This window comes from Colletotrichum abscissum (assembly GCF_030869225.1).
Source record: "Colletotrichum abscissum strain IMI 504890 chromosome Unknown Scaffold_10.1, whole genome shotgun sequence".
Lineage (NCBI taxonomy): Eukaryota > Fungi > Ascomycota > Sordariomycetes > Glomerellales > Glomerellaceae > Colletotrichum > Colletotrichum abscissum.
The window spans coordinates 1086432-1099420 of record NW_026849988.1 but is presented as its reverse complement, the minus strand read 5'-3'; the positions used below and the strand labels follow the sequence as shown (position 1 = coordinate 1099420).

General features: G+C 54.3%; 4 protein-coding genes across 4 annotated transcripts; 3 read left to right on the top strand and 1 right to left on the bottom strand.

The window, feature by feature from the left end:
• Positions 1 to 338: 338 nt before the first annotated feature.
• Positions 339 to 1286, top strand: CABS01_05291 (uncharacterized protein; the record flags this gene model as incomplete). Its single annotated transcript, XM_060538661.1, has 1 exon — positions 339 to 1286. One exon carries the CDS (start codon positions 339 to 341, stop codon positions 1284 to 1286), a length of 948 nt encoding a protein of 315 aa, XP_060405833.1.
• Positions 1287 to 2978: 1692 nt separating this feature from the next.
• CABS01_05290 (uncharacterized protein) lies at positions 2979 to 3604 on the top strand (the record flags this gene model as incomplete). Its single annotated transcript, XM_060538660.1, has 2 exons — positions 2979 to 3259; positions 3481 to 3604. 2 exons carry the CDS (start codon positions 2979 to 2981, stop codon positions 3602 to 3604), a joined length of 405 nt encoding a protein of 134 aa, XP_060405832.1.
• Positions 3605 to 4416: 812 nt separating this feature from the next.
• Positions 4417 to 6003, top strand: CABS01_05289 (SWIM zinc finger protein; the record flags this gene model as incomplete). Its single annotated transcript, XM_060538659.1, has 1 exon — positions 4417 to 6003. The coding sequence occupies one exon, from the start codon at positions 4417 to 4419 to the stop codon at positions 6001 to 6003; it is 1587 nt and encodes a 528-aa protein (XP_060405831.1).
• A 474-nt stretch (positions 6004 to 6477) lies between these two features.
• On the bottom strand, positions 6478 to 8199 carry CABS01_05288 (uncharacterized protein; the record flags this gene model as incomplete). The annotated part of the gene is made up of 1 exon (XM_060538658.1): positions 6478 to 8199. One exon carries the CDS (start codon positions 8197 to 8199, stop codon positions 6478 to 6480), a length of 1722 nt encoding a protein of 573 aa, XP_060405830.1.
• Positions 8200 to 12989: the final 4790 nt, after the last annotated feature.

The window sequence follows — 12989 nt, the reverse complement described above, 5'->3', positions numbered from 1 at the left end:
TCTCTGAGATGGCCTATTGATACGTCATTTCGATATTTTTCTTCAACTTCTGTGGCAACATGGCAATGGGCTCTGCGGATATGGTCGGATACCTGCATGTGGGAAATCTCCGACCACAGCCTCACGCTGGACGGGTTCGTTCGGTCCCGAGCTTACGAACTCGGAACAGCGCAGCCGTCTGGAGATGTATAAAAGACATCTTCACTTGTAACGAGGCTTCCGAAGTCCAAATCCTAGGTGTGACACTCTTCGACTATTCGACCTTACCTAACTCTTCGAACCTCACCCACACTGTACATCGTCTTACATCCTCACTCCCCGAACAACAGAACTCCAACATGAAACAGATTCTCAGCCGGCCGGTCCTCACCGCAGCCTCACTCCTCTCGATGCTGCCACTCACATTCGCCCAAAACGCCCAAGTCAAAGTCTCATTCGACTCGACGTTCCGAACCGTCGCCCCCCCAAACGACGCCTTCGCACAAGACGCCTCACACGTCCGCGTCGTATCAGCCATCCTCCTCGCCCTCTCCCTCATCTTCGTCCTCATCTCCATCGCAGAAAGCAAGCGCTGGTCCTCCACCGTGCCCACGGCCCTGACCCTCGGCGCCGCGACCTGCGTTCTGCCCGAGGCCGTGGACAACTACCTCGCAAACTGCTACTGGTCGCAGTCGCACGACCCGTCCCAGCTCATGTTCACCTTTCTCGGCCGCGAGTTCGACCTGTACGTCGGCATCATCTGGTGGTCCTTTGGCGCCGTGCTCGGATGCACCATCTTTGGCGCGCTCATGCGCGGGGTCAGCAATAAGACGCTGCTGGTGTTTCTTGGCCTCGCGGGTCTGTTCGACGTCGTACTGGAGGAGTGCCTGCTCAACTACGGCGGGCTATACCTCTACTACGGGCACCAACCCCTCGTGCTGTTTAGTTTGTTCCCCTGCTGGTGGGCATTCTGCAACGTCTCGGCCGTGTTTCTAGGCATCGCCATGACGTACCGGTACCGCGAGTGGTTCAACGGGTGGAAGGGCGTCTTTGTGCTGCCGATACTGCCCTTTTGTTACGTTGCGGGTTGGTCTCTGGCGGCTATGCCTACTGTATATGCTGTTCACGCCGACTATAAGCCCGTTGTCACGCAGCTGTGTGGCATTCTTACGTGTTGTTTGGCTTTGCTCCAGATTGGGGTCGTTATGGATGTTGTTCTTGGGAGGCAGGTGTTTGAGTCCGGCCACACTTCAGGTCGCGTGGTTCGATTTGAGGAGAAGACGTGGTCGGTCAAGTCTCGCAAGTAGGCTGCGCATCATAAGACTCACCTTTCGTAAAGGATTGGTGTTGGGAATACAGGAGGTCGCCTGATCGAGAACAAACTTTTTCGTTTCAGAAGAGGCACAGTACTTTTGTGAAGAGTTTAGACAATAATTTCAGAATCTCTCATTCACCAGGAACGACATCCGCTGCAGGAACTGATTTGGCCATCAGACAACATGACTCTATGATTTGCTATCAATGTTGCCAGTTGCATCAAACTCTGAAATGTCAGAGTCATTGTGAGGTCGTTATCAATCAGGTATGAATCAGAGTTCTGCAAGCGGAAGCTTTGCTTGACTGATGAGCAGAAACTGCACGTGGTTCCGAAAGGGATAGGCCAAAGTGTGCGCTACGAAGTGACCGAAGCTCAGGGCATCTTCCGCTCGGCAGTAGATATCAGATGGCCTCCCTGTGCCGGTAACCTTAAACCCACCACTTTCCGCCCAAGAGACGATTGCGCGGCTTTTTGTGATCCCGATACAAACCATATTGCAATCTCTCTGCACTTCCGCTAGGTATACCTCCCAGGCTGGTTCAATCATCACTGTGTGACTACGAGTTTCATACTTACCCATCGATCACCATCGTCAGCCTGGCGTCATGTGACATAAAGGGACACCGCCCTGCTCTTGCCCAGGCATTCCCGGTCTAGACTTGGTACACTTTCTTTGTCGAGATACGTCACATCCTAAGCCCTGTTTTGCTCTGAAGTTTGGAAGATTGCCGAGTCCTGAGAGATAAGTTCACGTAGGCGGCTATCGCGCCTGTCTGCAGGATGACTCTTAACTCCCATAGTGACACGACAGCACTTACACGGACTATGAATAGATCACGACGCTAGATGCCTCTATCAGTGATCCTGCGAAGCCCCTTTTGCCCCTGTCGTCTGCCTAAGGACCCATGGGGAAGCCGTTGATGCTTGGCTATGGTCAAGCACTGCCGGTCAGTCCGTCAAAGGCTTCTGCGGCTGAGGAAGTGCCGCAGAGGCCGATGTCAAGTCCAACAGGCCTCAATCTATTCACGCCATCGTCGATCAAAGTGATTGGCTGTTTATCGGGAGCCGTACAAGAAGACGAATAAGATACCGTGATGATCCTGTCGCTGATCCAGTCTGGTTGGCTCTAGGTTGCACCGAACAAGTCCGAATACCCAACTGCCTAGGGTAGGGTAGACCAGGACCATCGTGAGGCCTCTCGGCCATGGACCCCCTTCCTTCTGGCTTGTAAGGCGTTCCAACCGATTCCCGGGAGTTTGGAACCACAGAGGGAACAGCGGTCCTATGCTTCGAAGAAAGCCTTGTGAGGTGTTTATGACGGTCGTAGGAGCACGCTGCACAGCAAAATGGACCGGGTCGAAGAGGGCCGCGACAGTTGGAGGGATGCGGCCGGTGATGCGGCCAGAGGAAGGCTGTGATTTGGTGAAGTTGGATATCTCATGGAACCCAGAGCCTGATGGACGTCAGAAAAGGGAAGAAAGTGGGGCGCGAACATATTCGCGGTCGCAGAAGCGGCCGGCCCGTTCGGGGCTGTGATTCCCGTTTTCGGCGTAGCCACGGTGGGGTTACTACCGGCCCGTTTGCGCGGCCCCCAGGCCCCAAAAGGCAGCGGTGACTGGACAGTTCAGAGAATGCCTGGGTTCTTATTGGGCACTCGGATTCTGGTCTTCTTTCTGGACCAATGGCAGCAGCGCATTCGTGGCTTGAGCCGTGGCTGGATGTACTCCAAGCCTGGGAAGGGAATTTCTGGGTGGGAATGGAAGGCTGCCCAGGAGCCCACGGCACCGCGACGGTGGACGACGGCCCTTCGGCGGTCGGCCGTGCGGTTCGGCCTTTGGGCGATAGACGCGACCCCACTTTTAACCTCTTCACCCGGGCCAGGGTACCTTACCCAGCACCCCGGCAGCCAGGATACTGCCTCTCTCAACTTCGACTTCTCTTCTTACCATCGTCATCGTCAAAGTACGATTTATCGCAATCTGGCGAACCACAGCACAGAAATCAACGTATCTCTGCTCCAACATCTCATCGTTACAGCGCATTCTACGTTTCCCCCGGTGCCCTGTTGAGTCGTCCCGCCTTCCCTCCACCCGCTTTGCCGTACTTCGTCCTATGAATCGCGCCAGACGAGATCTTCTCGGTCAGTTATCCCGTTGTTCATGCGTCGTAGCTTTTTCCCCCAGACCCTGGACATGGGAAAAGAAGAGATCAATGCTCCTCCCCATGCCACGCGCGCGCGGCCGGTACGCCACACACGGCGCAAAGACCTTCGATCTGCGCAGTCCGATGTTTCTCTTTGGGCCCTGACCTTACTCTGCATTGCTTTCCCTTCCACCCAAACTTCTACGACCACCTGATGTGGAGTTTCACGACCCAAAACCTTGTCCCAACTCTTTTGCGCAGCGACAACTGTTTTGCGCCCTAGCCCGATCTTTTCCAAACCCATCCAGCCTTTCCCGGCATGGTTGCTGAGCTCACGGCACATATCCAGACTTCGGTCTCGGCCAGAGCGAGCCGACCTCCCACATCCCTCCACCTCATCCCGCCTGATTTTTCTTCCCAGCAGCAACAGCGATCCCAGGATCAGGGGCCGGGTGAAGATGCAGGAAAGGAAAAAAGTATAGAAAATGGAATTGTTTCTAGAAGGTGATCTGATCAACTTCTCGCAAGACCAGGGGTGGGAAAGGAGGGATCCCGAACCGGCCAGTAGTCGTCCTCGGTTCTGCTCTTACTCCTTTCTACCGCACCCCTCCTCCTGCTATGCGTCATATCGTCCATCTCCATGGGACCTGCTCGCCCACCACTCATGTGCAAGTACTCCCAGGACTCGTCTTGGTCATGTCTTCATCTGCCTCCTCCCGCTTCTCCCCCCCTGCTCCAACATCTTATCCAGCATCGCCAGCTTCGCCAACTAGCACTAGCATTGGGTCTCTGGGGGTCTTGTCACAGTTGGCCTCACTCCGCCCCCCCTTTTCTCCTTTCCCCCTTCCCATCCCCCCCTGCCATCTGACCTTTGGATCCTATAAGTAACCCGTGAACCAATTCACCATGGAGACCCCTTCTTCATCAGCAGGCTCTGTGAAACATATAGAACTTTACTGCTCCCTCGCACACCATAAATGTCTTCATCATCCTCTCCCACCCCCGTAGCCAAATTCCGAGAGCTCTCTCTGGGAAGAAGGATGCCTCCCACAACCAGAGCCCGGGCGCACCGGCAGTCCCTCAGCGATATTACCACCTCAGATTACTACGACGATGAGGACGACGGCGGCGGATACATAGACGACGATGGCGGCTCCAGCAGCTCCGAGCCAGAGTCCGATTCGGACTCGTCTCTCGTCGACGACGACGACCACTCCATCATCCGGTCCCCCTCCAAGCTCGTCTACAAGCTCGACACGCTCTCCCACGACGCCCGCTTGCGCGTCCGCGAGGCCTTCAAAGATCCCCCCCGCCTCTCGCTGCAGTACTGCCGTCTCAGGGACGACGTCTACGCCTTTCAAATGACGGAGCTCGTGCCCCGTTCCATCCGTATAGGATCCCCCGACAGCCCCTTCGCGACGCCCCGGTGCTCGTGCCGGGAACAGCAGCAAACGGCCGGCCCGCCCTGCAAGCACCTCCTCTGGCTACTGGATCAGCTCGTTAAGCAGACGCTCTACGATTACGACCCGGCGTCCCCCCTGACCATGACCGCGGACGGCTACCCAGAGGAGATTGGCGACCCCTTTTCAGACATATCGGCCTTCCACCTTGACGTCCTGGCTGACGGCCTACGCTGTGACGTTGTCACCCCAGGCTCGGAAGAGGACTCTGAAAACACCGACTCGGACGAGGCAGAAGAAGACGAAGATCAACGGCAGCACCCGAACCCTCACCGCGTCGATGAAGCACGCGAGATGCTCTCAGCTGTTATGTCCTCGTCCTCTCCTGAAGACTACCGCCCAGACCTCTGCTCAAATCCGCCCTCCACGGGTAAGAAACCAGTCAAGCGCCGCGACCTCGAGGGCACAATCTTCCGCATGCTTCTCGCCAACAACGACTTCTTCCACTACTTCCTCTCCCAGATGCGCTCTACAGACCCCGTAAACGACCCCTTTCGCAAGCTCTCCCAGCGCGTCGACCGCGTTCTGCGCGAACTCGACTCCTACGCCACCACCTCCACCACCATCCCCTCCTCAGAAGGCGGCTCAGCAGAGGGCCCTCGTGACGTAGCCTGGGCCGCACGACACATCAGCGGTGTAATAGGCCTCGTCCGCACCTCAATATTCAAGCGCGATCGGCCCCTAGAACCCCAGGAGCGAACAAGCGCCGCCCGCACCCTAGTACACATCCTCGCCGCCGTCGTAGAGCGGAACCGCGACTTCGTGTCCCCGACGTCGACGACGAGGCCCGCCGCCATCGCCCGTCGAGACAAGAACCTCTTCCTCCGCCTCGTCGGGGACCGCGACGAAGACTTCGTCCTCGGGGTACTGAGTCTCCTCCCGCCCGACGCGGCGGCGCCATTCCTCCACAGCCTCGAAGACATCCTGGACCAGCTGGGCGTCAACGGTGCGCCGGCCACCTACGTCGAAAAATTCCGCTCCCTCATTGCTCGGCTGAGGAGGTCGGGAGGCAGCGGCTTAGCCATCACAAGTTCGCCGGGGGCGGGGTCGAAACGCCACGGACAGAGTCAGAGCCATGATCGGGGATCCAAGAGGATGAGGTGACGTGGGAGTACACGCACACGTCCACGGGACCATATTCCTACACTGCATCCTTTTTTGTTGAAGATGGAAAGATAGGGAAGCACAGAGCTTTCCTCTGGACCTTGGGGAGGACAAGTCTCTTACCATATTTCTCTTCACTCTTGTGTCTGTGACACTCACGCCCTTTATCTATACTTATCATGTTCATGTATATCCCCTTGACACTACCTGTACTCCCACACATCTTGTTTCTCATTTAGATTGCATGATTGTTAGAGGATGTAGCGCGCCAAGTCTCTAGGCAGTGACTTTGGTCAATTGGGTGCTTGTCCAGGCATCCCATATTTCTGGATTTCTCCTCTCTTGTTCTGCAATACAATAAATACCATTATCTATCCCCGAGTCGTTCATTTCTAAGTGTATACATCTGTTCTGTTCTGTTCTGTTCTGTTTCAGCCCTTGTAAAGCCATCTTTGGCCCGGTGTCTGGTCCTGTTTATAGCTCATCCCGAATCTTCTCTAGCTCATCTAATACGCTCTGTAAGCTAGGTCTGTCGAAGTGGTTCTCGCTCCATTCTCCGCTCGATTTTGAGTGGTCTCTCATGGCCAGGAAACTCTCGGCCCACGCTATCTCACGTTTCCACCACGTCGCAGCAGCTTGTCGGATGTCCTTGGGTTCAGTCTTGTTCTCCTGACCTTTGAAAATAATTTTGTTGCCCTCTCTACCGATCTGGTCACCCAAGGTGGCACGACGGCCACTTGTGCAACGGTCGATGAGCGAGCGTAGTATCGGTGGCGTTCTGAGAAAGGCAGGAAAGTCGACGTCGGTCTCCCAGCGATAGGACTGCCACACAGCAGCTTGCTGAGGTGCGCTAGCTCCCTCAAAGATGCACCATAACACTCTCCCGAGCATGTACACCTCCGATGCCTCCTGCTCCCTTGGGCTGAGACATGCCCAGCAGATATTGTAGCCGTTGATTGGATTTGTATACTCCTCTCTTGCTTGCAGAGACTCGAAATCAGGACACAAGCGCCTCAATATGTCAGCATAGTGATCTCTGGTATCCTCGGGTATATCGTCATCGGTAGCTAATATGCGGATGTATTCGACAGCATTGATCTCTGGGGACGCAAATTCGCACCACACCCCGCGTTGTTCAAAGTCGACCATGACTGCATCTCTGTCCTTTGATAGGACGATGTTGTCGAGGCGGAGGTCAGGGTAGAATGTACCAGAGGTTCTACGGTGGTGCAGTACACCCGACGTAATCTGGATTGACCATTTGAGTTGTTCTGTTTGAGAAATCGTGTTGTGGATTCGTGAAAGAGGCACAATGTCTCTTAAAGTACCATAGTGATGATACTCCAGAGTAAAGCCGATGACAGCAACTTTGCTACCAAAAGTGCAACGCTTTGTGACGAGGTGTGCGGGACGTGACATGATGTTCTGGTGTGGTATTGTTGACAACAGAAGCTTAAGCTCATGGTACAAGTACTTGGTGTAACTTGTCAGTGTCTTCAAAATCCAGAGGCGACCTTTGATTTGAACAAGGCAGACACTGTCGTGGATCTGTTCGACAACATGAACCTCGGACAAGTCGATACATTGCGGTATCTGAGCTTCGGGTCCCCACATCTCAGCGAGGGCGGATGCCGAGAGAAGTTGACGTTCGAGGTAGTACGTGGGTGCAATATTGATCTCTATGGCTCTGACATCGAGAGAGATATCTTTGAAGACGATGCGGGAGCCAAATGGCACAGATCGTAAGAGCCCTTCTGGGTCAGGCAGTCGTTTTGTCCAGAATTGTAAAGCCCGAATGATGTGCTTGGATATGTTCAGCTTTTGAACTCGGGCGCGATCTTTGGTATGGAACGCCACATCCAAATCCAATAATTGCCGGATTTCGGGCGTTTGAGTTGACTGCTCTGGTACAAAGGCATCGAGACGCAGCGGCGGCGTTGGAAAGAGAAACGTAGGAAGGACGTAGAATTGCGTCCCGAGTCCAGTACAGCCATCGATGCGCCACAGAGGATTTGGCAGGGGGTCGAGGCTGTCAATGCGGTTTTTGGGATTCAGCTGGGAGTGCTCCCAGTCATCGGCTGGCGGAAGTCGATGTGGGATGCTACTATCATGGTGCTCGACTTCTGACAGAGAGACGTCCGTGAAGGCTGCTGTGGGGTGGATTATGTCGTGTATAATGTCCGATCCCAGATCCATCTTGTGACGGTAGTTGACAGGCTTGGGCAATGTTGAAATCAGACTAGCCAATGGCGCTCAACGTCATATAGCGAAGGTGTTTCACGGCATCAAGGAAGTTGATGGAAGATAGCGCAGAAGAAGGCGACAAGTGGCGCTTTGGAGGGGGGACGAAACTGTCAAATGACAGATGGACAAAATTTGGGTCTTTCCTGAGTCGTATATCACTGCAGAAGCAGAAAGTCAGCAGCGAGAAACACTATAGAGTTGTGTTACCACAACTGCGGTGACTGACAAACAAGGTGTTGACCGATGGCGGGGCGGCACGACGTTGCACCAGGCAATAGGCCGAATCATGAAATTTGGCGATACCGGTGACAAGGTACGCATGGACTGATGAGTTCTAGTGATCCAGGAAGTGATCGTGAGCGTGGGCTTGGGTATGGGCGTGGGGAATTTGCATGACAATGTTGGGTTCCGATTTGTGTGTTTGTGTGTTGCCCTGCATGCGTAGCTGCAGTTGGAAGGGGAGATGTGCCAGGTCCTTAAGCAGGGCGCCTGATTGGTCGAAAGGAAGGATGAACGGTCAAGATGAGGAGAAGAGCTGTGTTGGTTGACTCGGGGCCAATTGGCAAGAAACGAGTCGAGCACAAGTGCGAGGAAGATGCCAGCCATACGATGCTGGCGGTAGAAGGTGGTGGATGTGAATGGCGATGTCACCTCGCAAATCTGCAACTTGGGTTTTCGCCCACTGAGAAGTGACAGTTCCCACCCTAGGCAGCTTCCATGTCCGCGAGCCGCACTAGTTGGACTCCCGTCGATATGCTTGGCCAACGCCGTTGCAGCTTCCTGCCTTGTCTGCCTTGCGTAGGTGTGAACTTTTGATAGAGGCAAGAAGCGCCAGTTTAGGTAGTGTAAGGCGAACAAGCAGACGGTAAGGCATGCGTGCGTGTGTGAGCTTGGAAGGTGCCGCGGATTTATCTCCTTCGGTATGTGGCAAGGTGCTCAGCTGGGCAGGCAGACACGCTGGCAAGGCAGGCAACGGAAATCGGGGGGCAAAAGGCCGCTCCGTGGTTTCTTTTTCTCTTCTACATGGCCTCGGCCCGGCAGCCTCTCTCAACGCTATTGTTTCTTTTCCTGAGTCGCTACTTGCATCGACGTCAAGCCGCGGCCAGCCGTTTTTGTAAGACATGAAGGCAGCGTGCAGCAGCTTGGATCGGCGTTGTCTCGGTCGCGTTCGCGGGGAAGGCTTTTGCTCCCGTCGGGGGTACATATGGATGCGGGATTGGCTTGACTGCGTAGCTGGACAGATGGTAAGAAACAGCAAACAGGCAGAGAAGGGGCATCCGATCCATACAGAACAGATCGAATCAACCAGCTTTAGAGTGAGCGACAAGGTGATGGGAACGGCTATATGGCGAGCTGAAGGTTGGAAGCTGGCAGCCGCAAGAGTCTCCGGAGTCAGTGTAAACATGGTCAGAACGGGAAGCTTGCAGAATGCAGGAAATAAGCAAATGGCGGTAGGGCCTAGGTAGTCATTAATGCAACTTGCCTCGGTGCAGATCTCAAAAATAAGTATTATACCCAAGTATTGTTCAACGTGCTGTCTGCCCGTCTAGCGAAAGTGGAAAGTGCTGGCATCTCGCTTCGTACTTACATGAGGTAAATGTACGGATAAAACAGGCGAGAGATCCGAAGGTAGGTGCGTCGAGGATGAAGTACCTTCTCGTGCCTCTCAGTCTGTTAGTCGTTTGAGCAGACGGAAGGATGCAACTTGGTCATATATCAACAAATGCAGGACGCTTGCGGTGTCACTGCTCTGGCTGCTTGAGACTTGTTCAGTCCAAATAAAGTTGACAATGCAGTCGCCTTATGGAGGTCTTTGTTCGTTAGGTATGGTTAGCCAATACGGAGGAAGCACACAACCCAATTGAATGGAAGCTAAGGCACCCGAGTGAAGGTAAGGAAGCCAAGGTGGTTAGGCCACAGGTGAAGTTAGGTAAGGTAAGGTGAGGTGAGGCAAGGTACCTTAAGGTAGGAAGGGACGGGACGGTCCTTGCCTCCGCTACTTCCCCGACTCAGAAACGTGCTTGCATTTGGGTGCAATGTAAGTGACATGAGGGAGGAAGTACCTTACCTACCTACCTTACCTGACTTGAGGTGGTTACCTACATTACCTTATTCTTGCTGTCCTGCCACTTGCTCAAAGTGGTGATGGCGCACTAGCGCCTGCTTGCCTGCTTTCCTCCTGCAGCATAACCTGGAAGGTTGGTACCGCCTCTTACCTTCCATCATGGAAGGTACCTTAGACAAGGCACTTTGAGGTTTCAAGGTGCCTACCTAGGTATTCGCTTGACCTACTGGGCTACCTCAGGCAGATACAACCCCTTTGTCCGAAAGCGTCGCGACTTGGCATCTCAACGTCCCTCCAGGTGCAAGTGGCACTGTAAGCGCAAGCACCTCTTCCATTTTCCTCAAAAAACCTAAGGTAACGTAAGGTATTCTCTCGTGAGCTTTCCTGAAATGAGTCGTTGATTCATGTAGCCTTAACTCAACACCGGCCTCCCGGCTTCGACGTTAGAAAAGGCCTGAGCACACACCGACACTCCGTACTTCTCGGCCGGTCGGATGAAGAACCTCAACCATGGACGTGTCGCCCGGCACATGAAGCTTTGACTTTGCATTCGGACCACCCGACCCGGTCTGCACTCCACGTGACGAAATCGGTGCCGTACCTGTGAGCGGAGATGAAGCTCCCTTCCATTCCTCGCCTTTGTATCGGTAGCTGCCTCCCGCTCTCACATCACCCAGTCACGGCAAACCTCAACACTTCCAACTGTCGATTCTTGCGTCCCTAGGTGCTCTTTTCTCGCTGCATGCTGCCATTCCACCACGCCACTCGTCTGCTTCTCCCACCGTCGTTGGTTCGTATCTCTGCGAGGGGTAGCTTCTGGACCACCTGGCCCGCGCCGGCAGTCCCATCCACATACTTGGGGGTCACCTTGACCGCGAAGTGGGTTGCATTGCCGCCGATGCTCGATGCGACTTTGTCATAACCTCCGGAGTACCCTCCGGCCCACCACTACGTTCAACCCCGGGAACCTCAGCCAAAATCTGATGAGGACAAGGTCGAATTGTCTCGACCGACCTCGCAAACGTCATCCATTGTACGGAGTAGACCCCTCAACAATTCATTAAGGACTGGTCAAGCGGACGAAGGTCTGGAGCACTTTCAACGGCGCTATGGCCGCCGAGCTGCATCTCGGCCAGAAGCCGCTCTTCGCTGGGGGTCCGACAAGGCTCGTCGTTCCGCAGTACACTGCACTAAGGTATTTCCTTGCCAAATGTCCTCAAGCAAATCACTGAACGCCACGAATCGTTAGACCAAGACCAACATAGTCAGCCTCTGCTTTGCTGCTCCTCTGCACAAATCTGCGGTTGGCATACGTTGCAGTTGACGATGTTCATCCTCACCGGGTGGATACATCCACTCCATGGGCCGATGCTGGTACCCGACTCTCCCGTCCACCAGCTCGGCCCCTGGACTTGACCGATGTGCAAGGTTGTCCTTGTTCCGCCGGAGACTAGAGCAACGGGACATCTTCCGTAATCACCGGAGCATGCATGCGCAGCCGCTTCATGTACTATTATGGGATGCTGAAAAGGACCCGATAGCTAAGGTAGGTTTGAACCGACTCAACCAAAAAAGAAGTCCGCGCAGAATTCACTAATACAATCTGTAGGCCCCATGTCCGCCTAGGTACCCGAAAACTCTCCCCGCCCGTTCGGACACGATCGCATGCTAGCGCATTGCAACCTGTCTTGTTCAGTGCCGAGTGCTCAGCAGATCTCAAGAATCGGCAGAGAAATGGATCATTATGCTCTTCTTCCGGTCTTACGCATTGTTTAGCGTCGCCCCGATCAGTTCTGCGACCCGTTGGAACTTTATGGCCATTGCAGTGCTCTATTTAGCCTGCGAGGCAGTCTAATGAGATCTCGGCAAAAAAGATTCCAGCCAAAATTTCTTTAGTACGGTAGTACTCCGTTATCATTCGTCAATCCGCAAATCGTCACCGGGCTAATTATGTGCAGCATAGTCTGTAAGCGGCCAACACACCCTGTTCACGAATCATCACCGCTCTGGCTGCAGCTTGGGGAATCGATACTGTGGTACCCGACCAAAGTATGGATACAATGTTGAACATCGAAACATAGCACGAGGCAGAGCTAGACACACCAATGGCTGGCAACCTCCGACGGAAATGGGCGGTACGGAATAGCGCTGGGGTTCGTGGGTTTGGGGGCATGCCACGGCACATAATCTCACTTGGCTATCGCCTGGCCTTGCTGGGGTGAATCCACACACTTTCACGGGTCGAGTCTCTGGTCTGTCGAGCGACCATCCACAAGCGAGGCTCCCGACTCACCGGTTGCCCATTCGAGCTTAAACTCTCCACGGTCTCCTGCGTCCCACCAGAACTTGGTGTTCCTCGTCGTTAATGCCTGCTCTGAAGCAGCAAATTGCAACCGTGTTCACTGTTGGCAGGCCGATTTTGTGCATCTCACAATCACCGAGGCGTGGTTCAGGGATCCAACTTTTGCACATCCGCTCTGTGTGGCCATCTCGCAACGCTCTTACTTCACTTCGCCTCACTCGACTGTTACGGCGGCCTGCAGAGGAACGTCAGACGCTGATTTGATACGAGACCGTTAGCGGGTGGTTCCCTGACCTCATCAGCTGCATCGACAGAGGCTGCCATCATTGGTGACGCCCGCGCATGCAGGGCTTTGCTTTCGACAGGCGCTTTTAC